Source organism: Saccopteryx leptura, chromosome 1 (assembly GCF_036850995.1).
Source record: "Saccopteryx leptura isolate mSacLep1 chromosome 1, mSacLep1_pri_phased_curated, whole genome shotgun sequence".
Classification (NCBI taxonomy): Eukaryota; Metazoa; Chordata; class Mammalia; order Chiroptera; family Emballonuridae; genus Saccopteryx; species Saccopteryx leptura.
The window spans coordinates 45,542,973-45,566,247 of record NC_089503.1 but is presented as its reverse complement, the minus strand read 5'-3'; the positions used below and the strand labels follow the sequence as shown (position 1 = coordinate 45,566,247).

The 23,275-nt window shown below is 40.1% G+C and overlaps 1 protein-coding gene and 2 pseudogenes across 1 annotated transcript in view; all 3 read right to left on the bottom strand.

Annotated features, from left to right (window-relative positions):
• Positions 1 to 23,275, bottom strand: part of COPB1 (COPI coat complex subunit beta 1) — a 51,836-nt gene that overhangs the window by 4,304 nt on the left and 24,257 nt on the right. The window contains exons 13-18 of the mRNA XM_066365502.1: positions 21,935 to 22,095; positions 15,662 to 15,782; positions 12,030 to 12,257; positions 11,047 to 11,226; positions 7,773 to 7,917; positions 2,299 to 2,418 (exon numbers count right to left, since the gene is read on the bottom strand). Coding sequence (XP_066221599.1) covers positions 2,299 to 2,418; positions 7,773 to 7,917; positions 11,047 to 11,226; positions 12,030 to 12,257; positions 15,662 to 15,782; positions 21,935 to 22,095 — 955 coding nt within the window. The remainder of the gene's footprint in view (positions 1 to 2,298; positions 2,419 to 7,772; positions 7,918 to 11,046; positions 11,227 to 12,029; positions 12,258 to 15,661; positions 15,783 to 21,934; positions 22,096 to 23,275) is intronic.
• On the bottom strand, positions 17,525 to 18,359 carry LOC136389669 (NEDD4-binding protein 1-like; annotated as a pseudogene).
• On the bottom strand, positions 20,130 to 21,725 carry LOC136389667 (NEDD4-binding protein 1 pseudogene; annotated as a pseudogene).

The following is a 23,275-nucleotide window of genomic DNA, read 5'->3' as shown; positions in this document are numbered from 1 at the left end:
GTCCTCCGCATCCCAGTCCGACGCTCTATCCACTGCGCCACCGCCTGGTCAGGCTAGGGATCGCTCATCTTAAAATAAATAAATCTCCCCTCACCCTTGATTTCTATTATGGCTACTGCCTTTCTCATTCTTATCAAAACCAAGGTTGTACATTCCGAATAATTTACATCCACTGTATTTCTCCATTTCCTATTTAGTCTTCAACTCATAACCATTGTCCAAAAACATGGACAAGAAATGTTTTAATATCTTTGATCACCAAACCCAAAAGATCTTCTTTTAGACTGCATTTCTTGATCTTTTGCAGCTTCAGACACTTCTTGAAAATTTTTCCTTACTTCTCTTACCATACTTTAGATTCTTTTGTGGGCTTCTCCTCCTTTAACCAGACTTTTAATATAGCTGTTCTCTTGGTTTTGGTTTTCAAATCTCCTCTCCTCTCATTTTTACGGCCCTCTGGGTGATTTCTTCTATTTCTATGGCCTTTAAACAAATATTTACCTCTGGTTCAAGTTCTAGACTCATATCAAACTGTTCATGGATACCTTCAGACACTTTATTACTCAACTTGTTCAAGATTTAACTTACTCTCTCTCTCTCAAATTTGTTCTTTCCTCCTAGAGTCCCTGTTTTAGTGACTGACATAAACATCAACCCAATAAACCCAATGAAGAAATTGGAGTATAAGTTATCCCTGAGCCTCTTGGTAGTCTTTCCTCATTTGTATCTCTTCCCTTCCTTTTAGTGTTATCTTTGAAAAATGTCTCTTGGATTTTTAAGCAGAATGTTACCCTCCATGTATACAATAAAAATCTCTTTGAACTCAAGAAATAAAAATAAATAAATAAATAAATGGAGGGTTACTTTAACCACCTCATCTTCAATCAGTAACCAAGTCCTGGGCATGCTGTTTCCCTAGTATCTATTACATTTAGCCCTTCTCTCCATCCCAACCACTAATGAGTTGGCTCAAGCTCTGTCATGTCTTACCTATGCTACTACAATAGCCTACTAGTCCTGCCTCTTCTACTCAGTCTTCTGTAGTGCTTTCACAGAAATATTTAAGCATGTAACTCACTACTTATTCCTTAATGGTTCCCCATTTATATACAGGATAAAGTATGAAACCCTTAGCATGACAAGAAAAATATAGCTCCCACTAACATTCCTAAACTCAATTTTCTACCAGCACCCTCCAGCCTAAACTTCAGGTATATACTGGCCTTTGTTCCAGCTGAATCCCTGTGCATCTGTAGAACACTTACTGATCTTTTAAAATTCCACTTGAAAATTAGCTCTTCCACAAAGTCTATTCTAACATTTGCCCTCCAGGTTTTTTTTGTGTGTGTTTTTTTTTACCAGGACACAGAGAGAGGGATAGATAGGGACAGACAGACAAGAAACGGAGAGAAGAAAAGCACCAATCATCAGTTTTTCCTTGCGACACCTTAGTTGTTCATTGATTGCTTTCTCATATGTGCCTTAACTGTGGGCCTTCAGCCGACCGAGTAACCCCTTGCTGGAGCCAGCGACCTTGGGTCCAACCTGGTGAGCTTTTTGCTCAAGCCAGATGAGCCTGCGCTCAAGCTGGCGACCTCAGGGTCTCGAACTTGAGTCCTCTGCATCCCAGTCCGATGCTCTATCCACTGTGCCACCACCTGGTCAGGCTGCCCTCCAGTTTTGAGAAAAGTGACCTAACTACTACAGACTCCCCCAGGCTTCTTTCATAACAGTTGTCATTATGTATTGCACATATCTATTTTACATATCTGTTTTCCTTTATTCAACTATAAGGCGAGGACATAGATCTTGTGTTCCTTACCAGGACAGGGCCAAACCTACCACAGAAATAGCTTAAAAAAATTTATTGACTGAATGCCTTTGTAGAAGCTTGTTCCTTGGTGGCCTGACAAAAATGCCTATGCAAAGTTTTAGACTGAATTCAAATGTTATCCTTTGATAATATACCCTCGACCTTTCAAAGCCTTCCATACTACTAGCATTTTCCCCCAAGACCCCAAAGCACATAGTACATAAACTAGCCCTTATCACATAGCATTGTAATTGTATATTTATTACCTCCTCCTTTGCTTGACAGTTTCTTGAGGACAGCAACTCTGCTGGTTCATTTCCTTATATGCAAAACATAGCTCAGAGCTTAGTACATCAGCAGGTGCTTCATAAATGGATGCATGAATGGATTCAGGTTCTATCCTCAGAAATGTCACACAGCTACTCATTACAGAAACTATTTAATAAAAAATATCAAATATCATATGTTGTAAAATAATTCCTTACCTATGTTACCAAATATTATTCCATTTTCTGTTGATGCCACTTTGACATTAGCTTTAATATTTGCAAAATCATGAGGAGCAAGAGTCAAAGGAGATGGCTTTTCCACAAGTTTCAGATCCCCTGAAAAACAATTTAGACAGAGTTAAAAAGACATATACATAAACCTCTCAAATTATAAGACCTTAAAATATACACAGTTTAGCCCTGGCCAGATAGCTCAGTTGATTAGAGCATCATCCTGATATGCAAAGGTTGTGGGTTCCATCCCCAATAAGGGCACATACCCCCCCACTCCCTCTTTCTCTCTCTAAAATCAATATATAAGAATTTTTTAAAAAATGTATGCTGCTTAATAATTTCTAGCAAAGTAAGAAAAAAGAGAATGATACGATTAAAATATTATGAGGACAGATTCAATTTCAAGATGGCAGTGGAGAAGGCAGATATTCAAACTGCCACCCCACGGGACCAAACTAGATAACAAATTAATTTAAGAACAATCATTGTGAAAAACCAACTCTGGACTAAAAGAACAGTACTCGAAAACTAAGGAGCACAAAAGAAACCACACTGAGCCTGGTAGGAAGTGCGGGGACACAGTGGGGGCTCCCCTGCTCCCAGGAATGAGAGGTGGCTGAGGGTCCAGTGGGATTCTCATTACGGGGAGAGAGACCTTGAGAGGTGGGAGTCCTCAGTCCCAGGACCGAAACCCCAGCCTAGAAACCCAGAGACTGGAGGAGACAGCCTGACAGCATTGAGTGGGGAGAAGACCGGGATTTCTGTCTGTGGAAAACGGCTGGCGAAGAAGTTGCAGCCTTAAAGGGCCAGCGCAAAAAATATTGCTCACAGCCACTTGCCTGGGCCTCCGGGGGTGAGGAGGGCTGAAAAGACTGGTTTTGCATGAGGAGAGTGGAGAGATTGAGGCACGGGGACACCAACAATGACGGGGAGAAGAATACCTAGCTGAGTCATTCTCCAATGCCTAGGTGGCCATAGCTGGGGGAGGGTCGCTCCCTCTGTCCAGCACAAGCCTAGCATGGAGCCAGTTGACCTACCTCCAAAAAGCTCTCTAGCTCCTATCAGCACAAAAGGCCATTCAAAGAGGAGGAAGTAGAGGGGAAGGGCAGTGACTCAGGTTTCTGGGGAGACCTGAGCTACACCTCCCCCTTATGATACAGAGAACGTGCCCAGCCCCTGGAGAGTAACTGGGCAGATCACACCTTCTGGTCTCAAAGGTCACACCCACCGCATTCCTGGATAGAGTTTCAACTGGCGCCAAAAAGCAACATACACCCTCTATTAAACACCCCCCACCCCCCGGTCCTAAACACAGAAATTCCCTGCTGGGCTCAGCAAACAAACAGCAGGGAAATGAAGACTTTTAAGTAGATCTACTTCTTAAGGAGAATTAAAATCCGAGTAATCAGCAAGAGGCTGAGGGATGACGCCCTGGAGGAGAGGCTGCATTCCATATACCAACCTCAGATCCACAACCCCAACAAGCTTGCAAACCACCCACGAGAAATGTAATCCATATGAATCAACAAGAAAAATCCCCAGAAAAAGAACTGAATGAGATGGAAGTAACCAAATAACCAGATGCAGAGTTTAAAATAATGGTTGTTAGGATGCTTAAGGATCTCAAGCTACAATGGATGGACTTAATGAGCACCTAAATAAGGAAACTGCAAGCATCAAAAAGGACAATGAAATCATACAGAGGATCAAATAAGTGAATTAGAGGACAAGATAAATAAAAACAGAATAGCAGTAAAAAGAAAAGAGGCTCAAAAAGTCTGAGGAACCTATAAGAGAACTCTGTGAAATATGAAGAGAAATAACATCCGCATCATAGGGGTTCCTGAAGGAGAAGAGAAAGACAAGGGATAGAGAACCTGTTTGAAGAAATTATAGCTGAAAACTTTCCTAAATTGATAAAGGAAAAAGTCACATAAGATCAAGAAGCACAGAGAGTTCCAGTAAAGAGAAAGCCAACGAGGCCTACATCAAGACACATCATAATTAAAATACCAAAGTTAAGAGATAAAGAAAAAATAATAAAAGCAGCAAGAGAAAAGAAGTCAATTACCTATAGAGGAGCCCCCATAAGGATGACATCCAACTTTTCAACAGAAACACTTGAGGCCAGAAGGGAATGGCAAGAAATATTCAAAGTAATGCAAAACAAGAGCCTACAACCAAGATTTCTTTATCCAGCAAGATTTTTCAGTTAAAACTGAAGGAGAAATAAAAAACTTCCCAGACCAAAAAAACCCTCAAGGAATTCATTACAACCAAACCAATACTGCAGGAAATGTTAAGGGGCTTGCTGTAAAAAGAGCAAAGGAAAAAGAAAGAGAAAAAGGATTATAGATTTAAAGAATAAAATGGCAATAAACAACTTCATATTAGTAATAACCTTAAATGTAAATGGATTCAATGCTCCAATCAAAAGACATAGGATAAGAAAACAGGACCCGTACATATGCTGTCTACAAGAGACCCACCTCAGAACATAAGATACACATAGACTGAGAGTAAAGGGATGGAAAAAAATATTTCATGCAAACGGAAAGGAAAAAAAAGCTGGGGTACCAATACTAATATCTGATAAAATAAACTTTAAAACAAAATTATCGTAAGAGATAAAGAAGGTCACTACATAATGATAAAAGGAGCATTACAAGAGGAAGATAAAAGTATTATAAATATATATGCTTCTAATATAGGAGCACCTAAATATATAAAACAGATTTTGATGGACAAAAAGGGTGAGATCAACAGCAATACTATAATAGTAGGAAATTTTAATACCCCCCCCTAACACCAATGGATAGAACCTCCAGACAGAAAATTAACAAAGAAACAGTGGCCTTAAATGACACACTAGGTCAACTGGATTTAGTAGATATCTTCAGAACCTTTCACTCCAAAGCAGCAGAATATTCATTCTTTTCAAGCGCTCACGGTACATTCTCTAGGACAGACCACATATTAGGACACAAAACAAGTCTTAATAAACTTAAGAAGACTGAAATCATATCAAGCATCTTCTCTGATCATAACAGTATGAAACTAGAAATCAACTACAATAGAAAAACTGAAAAACATTCAAACACTTGGAGACTAAATAGCATGCTATTAAATAATGAATGGGTTAACAATGAGATCAAAGAAGAAATAAAAAATGAACATACAACAACTCAAAATTTATGAGACACAGCAAAAGTAGTCCTGTGAGGGAAGTTCATAGCATTACAGGTATACATTAAGAAGCAAGAAAGCCTGACCAGGCGGTGGTGCAGTGGATAGAGTGTCAGACTGGGATACAGAGGACCTAGGTTCGAGACCCCAATGTCACCAACTTGAGTGAGGGCTCAACTGGCTTGAGCAAAAAAAAAAAAAAAAGCTCTCCAGCTTGGACCCAAGGTCGCTGGCTCCAGCAAGGGGTTACTCAGTCTGCTGAAAGCCCACGGTCAAGGCACATATGAGAAAGCAATCAATGAACAACTAAGGTGTCGCAAAGAAAAACTGATAATTGATGCTTCTCCTCTCTCTTCGTTCCTGTCTGTCTGTCCCTATCTATCCCTCTCTCTGACTCTCTCTCTGTTCCTGTAAAAAAAAAAAAAGAAGAAGAAAAAGCTCAAATTAACAACCTAACCCTACACCTAAAACAACTAGAAAAAGAACAAGTAAAGCCCAGAGGAAGTAGAAGGAAGAAAATAATAAAGATCAGAGTGTAAATAAATGAGATAGAGGCAAAAAAAAACCAATACAGAAGATCAATGAAACCAAGAGCTGGTTCTTTGAGAAGATAAACAAAATTGATGAACCTTTAACCAGACTCACCAAGAAAAAAAGAAAGAGGGCTCAAATAAATAAAATTAGAAATGACAGTGGAGCAGTAACAACTGACACAGTAGAAATTCAAAGGATTGTAAGAAAATACTATGAAGAACTGTATGCCCAAAAATGGGACAACCTTGATGAAATGGATAAATTCCTTGAAACATATAATCATTCAAAAATCAATCTGGAAGAATCAGAAAATGTAAATAGACCAATTACAACAAAAGAGATTGAAACAGTTATCAAAAAACTCCCAACAAACAAAAGTCCTGGGCCTGATGGCTTCACAAGCAAATTTTACCTAATATTCAAAGAACTCCTATCCCTCTCAAGCTATTTCAAAAAATTCAAGAGGAGGGAAAACTTCCAAACTCCTTCTATGAGGCGAATATAATCTTCATTCCAAAACCAGGCAAAGATACTACAAAGAAAACTATAGGCCAATATCCCTGATGGACTTAGAGGCTAAAATTCTCAACAGAATATTAGCAAATCAGATCTAGCAATACATGAAAAAATCATACATCATGATCAAGTGGGATTTATTCTGGGGAGGCAAGGCTGGTACAATATTCGCAAATCAATCAATGTGATTCATCACATAAACAAAAGGAAGGAGAAAAATGACATGATAATATCAATAGATGCAGAAAAAGCATTTGATAAAATCCACCACCCTTTTATGATCAAAACTCTCAGCAAAGTGAGAATACAGGGAACATACCTCAACATTATAAAGGCCATCCATCTATGACAAATCCACAGCCAAAATCATACTCAATGAGCAAAAATTAAAATCAATCCCCTTAAGAACAGGAACAAGGCAGGGGTGTCCCCTTTCACCACTCTTATTCCACATAGTTCTGGAAGTCCTAACTATAGCAATCAGACAAAAAGAAATAAAAAGAATCCAAATGGGAAAAGAAGAAGAAAACTTTCATTATTTGCTGATGACTTAATACTGTACATAGAAAACCCTAAAGTCTCAAGTCAAAAAGCTACTGGAACTGATAAATGAATTCAGCAAGGTGGCAGGATATAAAATCAATATTCAGAGATCAGTGGCATTTATATACATCAACAATGAACTGTCTGAAAGAGAAATTAAGGAAACAATTCCCTTCACTATTGCAACCAAAAAAATAAAGTACCTAGGAGTAAATTTAATCAAGGATGTTAAAGACCTGTACTTGGAAAATTATAAAACAATACCTCACATTGCTAAATTTGATAATGATATATGACCAGTCACTTGTGGTAGGTACTGCTTATAAACTCAGAAAATACCTAGTTCTGTACTAAGAGAATTAGAAGTTTAACTAAGTAAGCTACTTGGTAAATCTGTAACTTAAACAGCTTCTATTTATAGCTAGAAAAACTTATATATGCGATTGCATTCAGTGAATTCACCTATTTAAATGCACCAACAGCATAAGGATGAGAAAGTAGCAGAGGTTCAGAAAACCAGAGTTAAAGAAGATTAAGATGAAATGTAATACTAAGCGTTGATTCAAAATGTTAAAAAGAGATCAAGGGAATTCTTATACTAAAACTAGTTCACATCCTTTAATAATCTGTCAAGAAGATTTACTATAAATATCTTTCTTTATGGTAAATTTTCTTACCTAGAGTTGCTAACTCTAATGTGCAGTTCTGTAAAGTATCGCTGGTTTGGTTCACAACAAGTACATCGAGAACTATATCATACTGGTTGACATGAACATAAGCTTCTGCATACACAGGATCTGAGAAGCCTGTCAACTGGGTGACCTGTCAAACAAAAGTAAAGTGATAATCAAATGACTGAGACAATTTAGCCAAATATAGCCTAGCCAAATGACTAAGTCTGGTAGGTAATTAACAGATGTGCTTAGATTAGACAGGTCATTTTGAAACAGGTATAATAAAATTGTTTGTAATGTAGACATGTTGTCAAAATGGGAATATTAGAAATAACAGGTCCTAGAGTTTATATCTCAGTAGTAGAAAGACATTAAATATGTCTACTAAATACATTAAACATCCAACTTGGGAAATAGATTTGGTTATATTTCAGTTAAATCCCTTAGCATCTGAACTCACCAACTGTTCTCCCAAACTCAAGAACCCAATATAATTCAGATCATGTGGAAGTTCCTGCTACTGAAGCTCAGGAACTAAATAAATAAATTATATACCAAAAATTGCTTCTAATTCCACAAAGATAAAATTTAAATGTTTTTCCCCAAATTAAAAAAAAATCCCAAACATAGCACTTTTAAGATGTATTGTCACCAAAAACATAGACAATAAAATAAAATAAAAAAAAGATAAATCAGACTACATCAAGGGCACTATTAACAGCATGAAAGGCAACATAGAATGGGAGAAAAATATATGCAAGTCATATATCTGATAAGGGACTTGCATCCAGAGTATATATAAAGAACTCCCATAGTCAACACAAAAATAAACAACCAGATTAAAAAATGAGCAAAGAACATGAATAGACATTTCTCCAAAGAAGATATACAAATGGTCAATAAGCACATTTAAAAAAGCCAAATATCACTAATCATTAGGAAATGCAAATCAAAACCACAGTTAGATACCAATAGATGGCTGCTATTAAAAAATAAGAAAAATGTTGACAAGGATGTGGAGAACCCTTGTGTACTAAGGATTAGAATATAAAATAGTTCAGCAGCTATATAAAACAGTATCGCAGTTCCTCAGAAAATTAAAGCAGAATTACTATATGATTCAGCAATTCCACTCTGGTTATAACTCAAAAGAAATGAAAGAATACCTTGAACAGGTATTTGTAAGTTCATGTCCATAGCAGCATTATTCAAAATAGCCAATAAGGTGAAAGCAACCCAAGTGTCCACAGATAGATGAATGGACAAACAAAATGTATATATTCACAATGGAATGTGATTCAGCCTTAAAAAGAACATTCTGACACATGCTACAGTATGGATGCATCTTGAAGACACTAGGCTAAGTGAAATTAGCCAGTCACAGAAGGACAAATATTGTATGATTCCACTAATGTAAGGTACCTGGAGCAGTCAAATTCAGAGATAGAAAGTAGAATGGTTGCCAGTGGCTGAGGGGAGAGGGAACGGGAAGTAATTATTTAATGGGTATAGAGAGCTTCAGTTTGGCAAGATGAAACAAGTTCTGGGGATAAATGGTGGTGACGGTGGCACAATAATATGAATGTACTTAACATCACTGAACTGTACAGTTAAAAATATGTAAGAGGGTAAATTTGATGTTATGCAAATCTTACACAATTTTTTAAAATAAAAATTTGTAACTGAAATATTGTTGAGATCAATTACCAATATGAATGGAGATAAAGTGTTCTAGTAGTTCCAATTCTGCAACTAACCTTATCTTGCACAACAAAATCAGTTTGAGACTGTTTACTTGTCTAACACAGTGTTTTTCAACCAGTGTGCCACGAGACATGGTCAGGTGTGCCGTGGGGAAATTAAACATGAGTCCCCAAACTACGGCCCGCGTGCCAGATGCGGCCCGTGAAGGCTATTTATCTGGTCTGCCGCCAGCCGCCTCCATCCGAACATAAACATTCCTCTCACAATCCCTCCAGCTATCAGTGACAGGAAGAGTGGAGGCACAGGGAATGCTCACTGACCAATCACCTTCTAGGATTCATCCCGACCACTAGCGATGAACCAATAGTAGGCCGCCCCTCATCCACACCCAGGAAGGTCCCCGCTCAGGCTGCCGAGCTGCGGCGAGTAGTTGAAGCTGCTATTCCTCCCCATGGTCCCGATTTCTAATCCTGGTCAGGACTGGAGGTAAATGTTGCCACCACTAGATGAAGTCTCAGCCTCAGCTGGTTATGTCTATCCTGATGGTGTATATAGATATTTGACCTTTTTCTTTTTAAAAGAGGCCCCCGCAGAGGGTGATACACAATGCATCACAATGTTATCTAACTTTAAAGCTAAAGTTTGCTGATCTTCCTTTGGACAGTTTTTGGCTATCTGTTGCCAAGGAGTTCCCCATTCTGGCCAACAAAGCTATTTTGACATTGCTCCCGTTTTCACCACATATCTATGTGAGCTGAGCTTCTCAAGCTTGACTGCGATAAAAACTAAAAACACAGAGAGACTGAGAACTGTTGAGGAAGAGCTTCGTGTGTGTCTTTCTATCATTCCTGCCAGGATATCCCTTTTGTGTTCATCGAAACAGGCCCAGGTTTCACACTAAGTAAGTATAAATACATTTAGAAACTATATTATTAACTATATGTATAATATGTACTGTGTTAGAGTGTCATTTTGTGTCACTTTGGTAGGTGGTGTGCCCCAGGATTTTGTAAATGTAAAAAATGTGCCGCGGCTCAGAAAAGGTTGAAAATCACTGGTCTAACAGATAAAGGTTAAAAGATAAATGACTTGTAAATTTATATATTTTGGGTATAGGATAGTTTTCCTAATAAAATCTTATGTGGAACTCAATATATTAAGAATATAAAAGTATAGTTGCCCTGTTTTAAGCAGCAGGACACAGGAAAAGCTGAAGGTAGGGTGCTGGGGGAGGGGGTACTGGGGGAGGAGGCCAGAGCCCTGGCTTTTAAAGGCTTTAGTTAGCCTCCAAGGATCCCCCAACTCTGTATTACACTGTGATTTCACATACAACTGGAACTAGTTATAAAACCACCTACTGTACTTACAGTACTATGGCATAGTAAAGCACTTGACCAGCTTCTGAGTTTCAATCATGTTAACAAACCTATTGATCAGGGTGACTTGACAAAATTTGATGCTACATAATTTGTTACTTTTCTTTTAAAAAACAGGGAGATCAACAAGTTCTTGATTATTACTTTCTAAAGTAGCCAATTTAATTAACTTACCAGTGTATTTCACATTTTGTTACCTTGTTAAGTTTAGATACTAGGGGATCCGCTGCCTCTTTCCTCTGTGTGTTACCCATTGCTGCCAGCAAACTCAGCTGAAACTGATCCTCCTTGCAGTTCATTTCATTCTTAGCAGTTAGTTGCATGAAGGAAATGGGGTCATCAGGTTGTACTGTCACATTCCTCTTTTCAGATTCTTTCTGTGTTGAAAAAACAAACACATGTTTCTTTAATATGGAAAGAAAGACAGCTTTTTGTAGGCCTTTAATATGGACAGCACTCACATATGAAAACTGAAAAAATATATTTTTAAAAGCCACAAAACACTGCCTGATCTGTGGTGGCACAGTGCATAATGCTTCGACCTGGAATGCTGAGGTCGCTGGTTTGAAACCCTGGGCTTGCCCAGTGAAGGCACATACTGAAATGTAGAAAAGAAAGTCTCTTAGCATAAGTAACTTTTAGCAGAATTTAATTTCTCTAAAACAAAGAGACGTTCAGCAGAACTTACACTTTTTTCTAAAAGAATCCCTACCTCTGGCCTTGAGGCTGGTTTCCCAGGCTGTGGCCTTGGAATAGTTCCGCAAGGTTGCAGATGTTCCCAGAATGTTTCTCCCTGAATTAATCTTATAGATAAACATTTAGCTTGTTTCACTGCTATGCTTCCCCTCCTCCCCATTCCCCAATCAGTGTGTAATTCTGTCTTTAAAAGCTAGCCCCAAACTGTGTTTGGGGCTGCATGATTTGAATGACTTAGGTCTCCCTGCGATTGCTGGCTTTCAACCAAGACTCCTTAATTTGTCTACTTAACTATGTGGCAAAACGTCTGTTTCTTGCTGTTCCAATACAACAATATGAGATGCAACTACTATGAATTGATGCTTCCCATTCCTTCTCCCTCCTTCTCTCTCTCTCCTCTCTCTCTAAAATCAATAAATAAAATCTTAAAAAAAGAAAAAAAAATCCACAAAGCACTTTTATGACTTTATCATATACACCTTACCTTTTGGGATAATTTTTCCTCTTCAAGTTTAGCAGATAACATTTGAGATAGGGACTGTCTGCATTCCTTATTGAAAATGTCATTCATTAAAGGAGAACATTCAGTCAAGACCTTGAGGCACAGGGAAATTCGATCTACATCATCATCTGTAATTGGCTTCTTAGGAAGAGATGATTTTCCCAAATGAAGGATAGTGGCCATGAGCAACATAGCCTCAGCGACAAAAGACTACAAAAGTAGAGAAATAGATTATTTACTGACATAATTCTGCAATTGCAATAATGTCACTTTATTATAATTCACAATCTAAGAAATAAAAGTAATTTTCATTTCACTAGAGTAAGATTTCAAATCTTTTAGATTTTATCTCCATCTTTTTTGCATCCTACCCCTTCCTTTCTATGCTAGCTGCCATCATCTAAAGCTTTCATTAAGCCTCAAATGGCCTGAGCAGCGGTGGCACAGTGTATATAGAGTGTCATCCTGGGATGCAGAGGAGGACCCAGGTTCGAAACCCCATGGTCGCCAGCTTGAGCGCAGGGTTGCTGGCTTGAGCAAGGGGTCACTGGCTCAGCTGCAGCCCCCCGCCCTCTGGTCAAGGCACATATGAGAATATGAGCAATCAATGAACAACAAAAGTGCTACACCAAAGAATTGATGCTTCTCTCTCCCTTCCTGCCTGTCTGTCCCTATCTGTCCCTCTCTCTCTGTCTCTGTCTCAAAAAAAACAAAAAAAAACAAACAAAAAAACCACCTCAACTGAAAAATGGCAATGGCTTTTTAACTGTTTTGCCTTACTCTAACCCCTTCACATGTCAATGCTATCTTTTAAAAAATTCTAACTATAGAGAAGTTAAAAGAATGATAATTTCACAAATAACATTACCATACTTGCTTCCTTATTTTACTTATATTCATATATTTTTTTCACCTCCTAAGTACCTTAGCATATTTCTCTTAAGAATCAGAACAGCTTTTTATATAACTGCAATACCATTTTCTCACCTGAGAAATGTAACAATCCCCAAATGTATCTACTACATACTCTAAATCTATATAAATCTTCCTAATTCTCACAAGATGTTTTCATTGCTTTTTTAAATCCAGGATCAGCTTCATGCATTTTATTTGGCTGTTACTCCTTTTTAATCTAGACCAGCTTTTCTGGCTTTTTGTATAATTTTCCATCACAATGACTTTTTGACTTTTTTTTTTTTAAGTGAGAGTAGAGGAGATACAGAGACAGACCCCCACATGCAACCCTGCTGGGATCCACCCATCCCCCCCAACCAAGCTATTTTTAGCACCTGAGGTGGAGACTTAAGGGAGCCATCCTTAGCACCAAGGACTGACATGCTCAAATAGATTGAGCCATGGCTGTGGGAAAGGGAGAGAGAGAAAGAGAGAGAGAAAGAAACAGAGAAAATGGAGGAAGGGATGGGAAAGCAGATGATCACTTTTCCTGTGTGCCAACCAGAAATCAAACCCGGGACTTCACACCCCGGGTTGACAGTCTACCACTGAGCTAAACAGCCAAGGCCACAATGACATTTTTTAAAAGAGCCCAGCCCAGTTGTTTTACAGAATGCCCCCACTTTTGGTTAGATGCCAGATAGGTGATGTTTTGTATTTCTTTTGGATTGTGTCAGGAGGTACATAACGTCAGGTTGTCCCATTGCTGGTAACACTGTGATCACCTGCTGCTGCTATCTTAATCCTTATTGTACACCAGTCTTTTCACTCCACATGTGAATTCCTTCAATGACTTCCCTGGGCCTTCAGTTGAAGTTGTATGACTTAGCCTGCTATTTGTGGTCTTCCACAAAGTGAATCCAAAGTACATTTTTAGTCCTATGTAGTGTTATCCTGACACATGCTCTGTCACTGCCAAATTATCTTTGGCTAAATATTCCATTTGTACACATACATGAACAAAGTACTACAGGCCTTGAGAAAGAACCAAAAGACTAAGAGTAATGATCCTCTGAGCCTGGATACTGTTACCAGAAGGAGAGAAAAGAACAGAAAAAATAGATGAAGAAATATAGCTGAAAATATCCCCAATTTGATGAAAACTCTAAACCCTGATCAAGCTGAAATAAATTCTTTAGGCAAAATGTATTTGATACCAGAGAGACTCAGTCTACACAAAAAAATGAAGAGCAATGGAAAAGGCATAAATGAAGGAAAACTAGAGTGATGATAAACAACCAAACTTCCACCTGCTTTGTACCAAATGCAGCAAACTCATAAACCAGATATTACCAGAAACATGGTTCTCTCAAATAGATGTTAGCAAATGCTCTCCCAAACTGCAGAACTGAAGCAGCCTTTCCCTGACACAGAATTGGACCAAGACACAGTATCTTAGAAACTTTTAAAAAGCATAATTTAGCCTGCCCAGGCAGTGGTGCAGTAGATAGAGCATTGATCTGGGAAGCAGAGGACCCAGGTTTGAAACCCAAGGTTGTTAGTTTGAATGCAGACTCATCCAGCTTGAGTGCAAGGTCGCCGGCTTGAGTGTGGGATCATAGATATGACCCCATGGTCGCTGGCTTGAGCCCAAAGGTTGCTGGCTTGAAGCCCAAGGTCACTGGCTTGAACAAGGGGTTACTTGGCTTGGCTGGAGCTTCCCACCCCACCCTGGTCAAGGCACATATGAGAAAGCAATCAATGAACAATTAAGATGCTGTAATGAAGAATTGATGTTTCTCATCTCTCCCTCTTCCTGTCTGTCACTGTCTGTCCCTCTGTCTCTCTCTCTTTTAAACATAAATAAATAGAGCGTTGGCCCGGCATGTGGATGTCCCAAATTCAATTCCCGCTCAGAGCACACAGGAGAAGTGACCATTTACTGATCCCACTCCTGCCCCTTCCCACCTCTCTTCCCCTCCGGCAGCTATGGCTCAATTGATTCGAGTGTGTTGGCCTTAGGCACTGAGGATAGCTTGTGGAACCTCTGCCTCAGGCACTAAAAATAATTCTGTTGCCAGCATGGCCCCATGTGGGCAGAGCATCGGCCCCAGACGAGGGTTGCCGGGTGGATCCCAGTTGGGGCACATGCAGGAGTCTTGTCTCCCTATCTCCCTTCCTCTCACTTGGAAAAGAAAAGTAGTAATAATAATAACAAAAATGCATCATAGGGTAGATAATAGGACATGTAGAAATAAAATGTAAAACAAAAGCACAAAAGATAGAGTAGGGGATGGAAGGAATGGGAGTATATTATCTTAAATGAGCACATAGAATGGTCAGAGGATATGATGAAGGTTATGAATTGTAGAAAAGAGAATACATTTAAGAAACATTTCTGGGATAAAATAGGCAATGACTGACTGGAGGAAGATGCTGGAGAGATGCTTATCTCTCAATGAGCCTTGACTAATCCTAGCAAACAGAAATGACTTCATAAAACCTTATATCTCTTTTACTGGACTAATCAAAAGGTACTATTATAGAATTACTTTGTCCATTATATTGATCATTATATTACTGTGTCCATTTCCCTCATTAAACCATCAGCTCTTTCATGACAGAAACTTTAGCATTCACTTTCAGGCCCTCATAGTTCAATGCATATAGTAGGCATACAACATTCACTTGTTGGGCAAATGCAGAATAAATGAACTTACATTTTGCTTTTTCTTCTCTGGCACCAACGCTACATAGCGCAAGGCAATCTTGGTCAGAGTTGTGGCAAGAGAGGCAGCAACAAAGAAATCTCCGTCCAGAAGGAATCCTCTCAGGGGAGGTCTACAAAGCAATTTGAAGAAAATGAAACCCACCAACTTCTTTTTCTTTTAAGTATTTTTAAAAATTTTTGATTGATTTTAGATAGAGAGGAAAGGAGAAAGAGAAAGAGAGAGAAACATCAATTTGTTCCACTTATTCATGTATTCACTGGCTGATTCTTGTACGTACTCTGAGGATTGAACCTACAACCTTGGCGTATTGAGACAACATTCTGACCAACTGAGCTACCAGGCCAGAACTAAAACCCACCAACCTCTTAAGCAGCATGCAGCCTTTGCATAAATGATTCAAGTAAGGCTATTTAACACTCTTATGCCACCCTTCAGTGAAAAGGATCTCAACTAGGTCCTTCTTTAGCTCTCAGAATAAAAAAGGGAAAAAAAAATAGATAGATTTAAAACCTATCCTCAAATGATACAAGAACCAACTGAAAATAAAGAGAAAATGGTGAAGGGTGTAAGTACTGGAGCCAATGAGCTACACTGAAATCCCAGCTTATTTACAGTATTTATTTATTGTGTCCCTTTGGGTTAAGTTACAGACTTCTTCAAGCCTCAAATTCCTCTTTATACAGAGTGGGACAATAATATCCTTAAATGGGTTGCTGTGAAGATTAAATGAAGTAAACTACATAGCACAATGCCCAGCATGCAATAAGCAATCATTAAAATTTTAGGCATTGTTTTAATTATCTTTACTATAAAATTGGAAAGTAAAATGAGGAAATCATCAAAATTTTATTACATCAGTTACAAGTGCAAAAATCTTCTAAAATTTTTCTTAAAAGACAACAAAACTCCAATAACATCAAAGTTACCTCAACTTAGCATTTTCTATATGAGTAAAATAATTTTAGCTTAAACAGAACAGTTATTTCAATGAAAACACAAGGAACAGAGGATTAAAATCAACACAATTTCTGAGAGAAGAAATTTAGCTATCTTTTTTTTTAATGCTTTAAGAGTTCTTGCTTTTACTAAGAAAGTAGTTGTTTTTGTTTTTTAATTGAGAAAAGCTAATAACACCCATTTGTCAATATTTTCAGTTTTAGGGAAAATAGTTTGAAAAAAACAGGAAAATGTCAACACACTCGGGTAATTATTAAACAGTTCTAAGCAGGCAGAAAATGTAGACTTTCCTTTTACAGAAAATGTTAAATCTGTAATAGCAGCATAATTTATACAGTGTGTCTGTAAAGTCATGGTGCACTTTTGACCGGTCACAGGAAAGCAACAAAAAACGATAGAAATGTGAAATCTGCACCAAATAAAAGGAAAACTCTCCCAGTTTCATGCCTCTTCAGTGCAGTTCGATGTGGGCTCATGCACAGATTTTTTAGGGCTCCTTAGGTAGCTATCCCGTATAGCCTCTACAGACTCGTTCGTCACGGATGGCCTACCAGACGGGGTTTCTCCACCAAACTGCCGGTTTCCTTCAACTGCTTATCCCACCGAGTAATGTTATTCCTATGTGGTGGTGCTTCCTTATAAATGAGCCAATATTCACATTGCACTTAGGTCATGGATTTGAATTTAGCGAGCCACAGAACACACTGAACTTTCCTCTGTACCGTCCACATCTCAACTGGCATGGCTGTGGGCTGCTCCGCTGTATACACTGTGTTACGTCATCATCTGCGCATGCGCATATACTGCCACATCATCCTACAGAAACTGGGGTTTTCCTTTTATTTGGTGCAGATTTCACATTTCTATTGTCTTTTGTTGCTCTCCTGTGACCGGTCAAAAGTGCACCAAGACTTTACGGACACACCGTACATGCCCCACAAAGGTATACTGGAGCAACCTTTTTGTAATAATTTCTCTCTGAAAGAGACTCAGTTACAAATTCTCTTAAATTATCATTTGTTGAAATCATGCCACCAGTTTTGTCTGCTAAGTAGAACAGAAACTTGTCATGAGAACCAATTCTTTCTCCAAAGACCCTCTCAGCAGTAAAGATACTACTGTGAGCTCCCAGATTTGGGTTAAGAAGTGCTGTTCTAGAGGAACACCTGGCAGAGGATGGGGGTGGGGAAGCTGGGTGAAAAAGGCAAGGGGATTAAGCAAAGAATAAAAACAGACAGACAACAGTGTGGGGGTTGCAGGAGTGAAAGAGGTGGGGGAGGTGGTGGATGGTTAAAGGGAATAGATGGTGATGGAAGGAGACTGGACTTGGTGTGGTGAACACACAATGCAATATACAGATGATGTATTGTAGAACTGTGTACCTAAAGCTGTATAATTTTATTAACCAATGTTACCCCAATTAATTCAATAAAAAAAAAGATTAAAAAAAGGGAAGCGCTGCTCTGTGATATTAGGATCGTGTATTGCTCTCCACTGTGGGACAAATACAGTGATGCTTCTGTTACAATCTTCCAGAAATATTCAACCGCAGTTGTGACTCCATGACAGGAAAAGAACTTATTGCTCCTGTCTTTCACAATGTGCTTTAATCAGCTCTCCCTGGTTTGAATTTTAATTCCAGTTTGTAGGGTACATTCAGTGTATCTTGAAATCTTTGAACCTCTGTAATTGAGGAATCAATGTGATCAGAAGGTCCTGCCAACCACATATCAACAACAGAAGGTTATATCAGGGGCAGCAGCACTGGTGGAGAATGGAGAGGGGGTCATGACTGGGCTTAGACTGAGGAGAGCTACTACATCTTGAATGGTTTCCAGAGACAGACATGCAATTATTTGGAACCCAGGGTTCCCTTTGCTGCTGCAAACCTTCCTCAGGAAAAACTGGAATTCTGAGCTGGTGACATTAAGCTTCTCTTAAAACAAAACTGACTTCTTTGGGCCCTGGCCGGTTGGCTCAGCGGTAGGGCGTTGGCCTGGCATGCGGGGGACCCGGGTTCGATTCCCGGCCAGGGCACATAGGAGAAGCAGCGCCCATTTGCTTCTCCACCCCCACCCCCTCCTTCCTCTCTGTCTCTCTCTTCCCCTCCCGCAGCCAAGCTCCATTGGAGCGGAGATGGCCCGGGCGCTGGGGATGGCTCCTTGGCCTCTACCCCAGGCGCTGGAGTGGCTCTGGTCGCGGCAGAGTGACGCCCCAGAGGGGCAGAGCATCGCCCCTGGTGGGCGTGCCAGGTGGATCCCGGTCGAGCGCATGCGGGAGTCTGTCTGTCTCTCCCTGTTTCCAGCTTCAGAAAAATACAAAAAAAAAAAAAGAATGAAAACTGACTTCTTTGGGACTTAGAAGGGGCAATAGAAGGTGAAAGGCTATCAGTTTCTTTCTTTTTTTTTTTTTTTTACAGAGACAGAGAGTCAGAGAGGGGGACAGACAGGAACGGAAGAGAGATAAGAAGCATCAATCACCAGCCTATCGTTGCGACACTCTAGCTGTTCGTTGATTGCCCTCTCACACGTGCCCCAACCGCGGGCCCCCAACAGACCGAGTAACCCCGGGCTCGAGCCAGCGACCCTGGGTCCAAGCTAGCAAGCCTTTTCTCAAACCAGAGCCCGTGCTCAAGCTGGCAACCTCGGGGTCTGGAACCTGGGTCCTCCGCATCCCAGCCCGACGCTCCATCCACTGCACCACCGCCCGGCTAGGTGGCTATCAGTTTCAAAGTCCATGAGAATAGCGTAGTTCTGATCTCAACTCCAGGTTTCTTGTTTCTGTTCTATTAATACTGTTCTGAAAACATTAATATTGCAATTTGAGATACATGGTTTTCATTCTACTTTGAATGGTAACTGAGGACTTTTTGCCATGCTTGAGTTTTTCTTTGGAGTAGAACATTGTCAACTTGTTTATGGTGCTACAAACACCTTTATGTTTGGTTCTGTTGGTCTTGGATATACAGTGTGTCCGTAAAGTCATGGTGCACTTTTGACCGGTCACAGGAAAGCAACAAAAGACAACAGAAATGTGAAATCTGCACCAAATAAAAGGAAAACCCTCCTAGTTTCTGTAGGATGATGTGGCATGTGCACATGTGCAGATGATGATATAACACCGTGTATACAGTGGAGCAGCCCACAGCCATGCCAGTCGACATGTGGACGGTATAGAGGAAAGTTCAGTGTGTTCTGTGGCTCGCTAAATTTGAATCCGTGACCAGAGTGCAACGTGAATATCAGCGCGTTTATAATGAAGCGCCACCACATAGGAATAACATTACTCGGTGGGATAAGCAGTTGAAGGAAACTGGCAGTTTGGTGGAGAAACCCCGTTCTGGTAGGCCATCAGTCAGTGACGAGTCTGTAGAGGCTATACGGGATAGCTACCTAAGGAGCCCTAAAAAAATCTGTGCATGAGCCCACATCGAACTGCACTGAATAGGTATGAAACTGGGAGAGTTTTCCTTTCATTTGGTGCAGATTTCACATTTCTATCATCTTTTGTTGCTTTCCTGTGACTGGTCAAAAGTGCACCATGACTTTATGGACACACTGTATATTAGTACCAGGTGAAAATTGTCTTCTTGAAGTCTCTTATTTTCTTTTTCAATTTCCTCTAAGAGCAATGATGATTCAGAAGATGACCCATACTCCCTAATGACCTTTTCAGCAATTTCTTGGGAGTAGCCATGGTTTTAAAAATGTTTACGAGGATGTTGTGTTCCATTTCCTCAGTAGTGTCTTTGACATCTGGACTTATTTTAGGATCAGTAGACAAATCAGATAGGTCAAAGATTGTATTTCTAGCGAATGTCTTACCATCATGTAAAAAAGCTCTCTCTCTTGAACATTTTCCAAAGAAAACTGTTTCTTGGTAGGTCTTTCTTCAGAATCAGAAAATCTCCCTTTGTGACAAACCCTGCCTTTGCAAAATGCCTCTTCATCTGGGATTAGACCATTTATTGCAACAAAAAGTACATCTTTTGAAGTAGAAAAGATTGTATCTTTTTGTTTTATTTTTTTACAGAGACAGAGTCAGAGAGAGGGACAGATAGGGAGGGACAGACAGACAGGAACGGAGAGAAATGAGAAGTATCAATCATTAGTTTTTCGTTGCGACACTTTAGTTGTTGATTGCTTTCTCATATGTGTCTTGAACGTGGGGCTACAGCAGACCGAGTGATCCCTTGCTTAAGCCAGTGACCTTGGGTCCAAGCTGGTGAGCTTTGCTCAAACCAGATGAGCCCGTGCTCAAGCTGGCGACCTCGGGGGTCTCAAACCTGGGTCTTCTGTATCCCAGTCCGATGCTCTATCCACTGCGCCACCGGCCTGGTCAGGCCGTCTCTTTTTGTTTTGTAAGCTCGGAAACAGGATCCCCAGCTTTATTTCTTGTCTCTTCCACTAACTATTTTGTCTCCAAAAATATTCAGTCCTGTAGCAGCACTCTGTAAACTCTGTTTAGAATCTGATTTCAATAACATTATCATCTCCTGTTTCAAACAGATTCTTCTCACTTTGAGTGTCAATAGTTCTTTTTTCAAGGAAGTGAACAAGATCAACAAGTCCATTGTATAATTGTCTACATGAGCTTCAACAAATTACTTAAATTCCCTTTTCACCTCAGATTCTTTTGACTAGGTTCTCATTACTCCCAAAGAACTTTACAAACTACTGAATGTGACTCCTAGCCATGACCATAGCTTCTGCATTTCCTCAGGTGCCAAGAAGACCAATGTCCATAATGTAGAGGTTGGCACAGGTGTCCTGAATCAAGCTCTTCAAAAACAGGGTCTGCATCCCTACAAAAATGCAGTGCATGGCCTTGGGATAACATTCTTTCTTCTAGTTCAGGTTCACAGATCCCTTTACAATATTGCTTGACATCTGCTTCATTACTATTGTCCTTAGTTTCCAGATAAAACAATTTTGATTTTTTGTGCCCCACAGAGCTGTAGCCAGATGCACAGGGCAGCGGTTCCTCGCCTTCAGCGTTCTGAGCACCGCTTGGCTCACACCCAACAGGATCTCAATGTCCAGCATCAACCTTCTGGGACACCTTGCCACTGGCCCACAGGGCACAGATACACCATCCTGACTACAGCTACCAGGCAAATGTGGGCAGGGAAGCCCTTCATCCCATTGTGGCCTTCACCCGGGGTTGGGCCCGTCACCACCTTCTTTCAAGTATCTTAGATAGCAAATATTTTCATTGTGGCAAGAGAAATGAATCACTTGACTCTTTTATATACAAGAATAAAGAAAGTATAGCTGGCTGAGCACAAGTACAGTTGCAAATTACCTTTCCTCCTCTTTCTTGGTAGGTCTAGAACTGCTAAGGGCACTCTGAGTTGCATAGGTGCCCATCTCAGTTACCAATTTCTGAACTGGCCCCACAGTTATTTCTTCTTCAGGTTTTAATTCACCAGCTTCTTTCTTTATTTCTGACTCTACAATTGGGATCTAAAAATCAATTGGAAATGTCAATTTAGTAATGATATCAATAGTACCAAAATCATATTTAAATATTCAATCAATTCTATAGAGAAGGCATTTCCCCAAGGAGATATTTGGAACTCAGAATTTTTAATATTTTTTTATTTTAGTGAGAGGAGGGGAGGCAGAGACAGACTCCCACATGGGCTGACCCAGATCCACTCAGCAAGCCCACTGGGGGTGATGTTCTGACCATGAGGCTGTTGCTCTGTTGTAACCAGAGCCATTTTGTTAGCACCTGAGGCAGAGGCCATGGAACCAACCTCAGTGCCCAAGGCCAACTCTCTCCAGCCAATCGAGCCATGGCTAAGGGAGGCGAAAAGAGAGAGATAGAGAGAGAGAGAGAAAGAAGGGGGAGGGGTGGAGAAGCAGATGTTCGCTTCTCCTGTGTGCCCTGACCAGGAATCAAACATGGAACATCCACACGCCGTGCCGATGCTCTACCAGTGAGCCAACCAGCTATAGCCTAGAACTTGGAACTTTACATTTTCTTTCCTACCCATGATAACATAGTGAGAAGAGCACAGGCTTTGGGGGCTTACTTGTATGGTTTTGGGCAAATTAATTAAACTATGTTGAGCTTCAGTTTCTTAATCTGTTAAATACAAATCTCAATTCTTTCCACACATACCTTGGCTGGTTGGCTCAGCATCAGCCCCATGGGTGGATGTCCCAGGTTAGATTCCTGGTCAGTGCACATGGGGGAAATGATCATCTGCTTTTCCACCATCCCTTTCCCCTTTCTTTCTCTCTCTTTTCCCCTCCTGCAGCCATGGCTCAATTGGTTCAAGTGAGCTGGCCTTGGGCGCTGAGGATGGCTCCATAGTCTCTACCTCAGGTGCTAAACAAAATGGCTTGGTTGCTGAGCAACATAGCCATGGCACCAAATGGGCAGAGCATTGCCCCCTGGTGGGCTTGCTGGGTGGATCTCAGTCTGGGTACATGCTATAGAGCCTGTCTCTTTGCCAGCCCTCTTCTGACTAAAAAATTAAAAAATAATTTAAAAAAATCTTTCCATAAAAGTTACTTAGTAAGAAAATGCTTAGGACAGTGACTAAGATAAAACAGATACTCATATTTCTTCTCCATCCCTTTCCTAAACAAGAAAGCCCTCATCTTCCTAAAATGAAATAAATCTGACTTATTT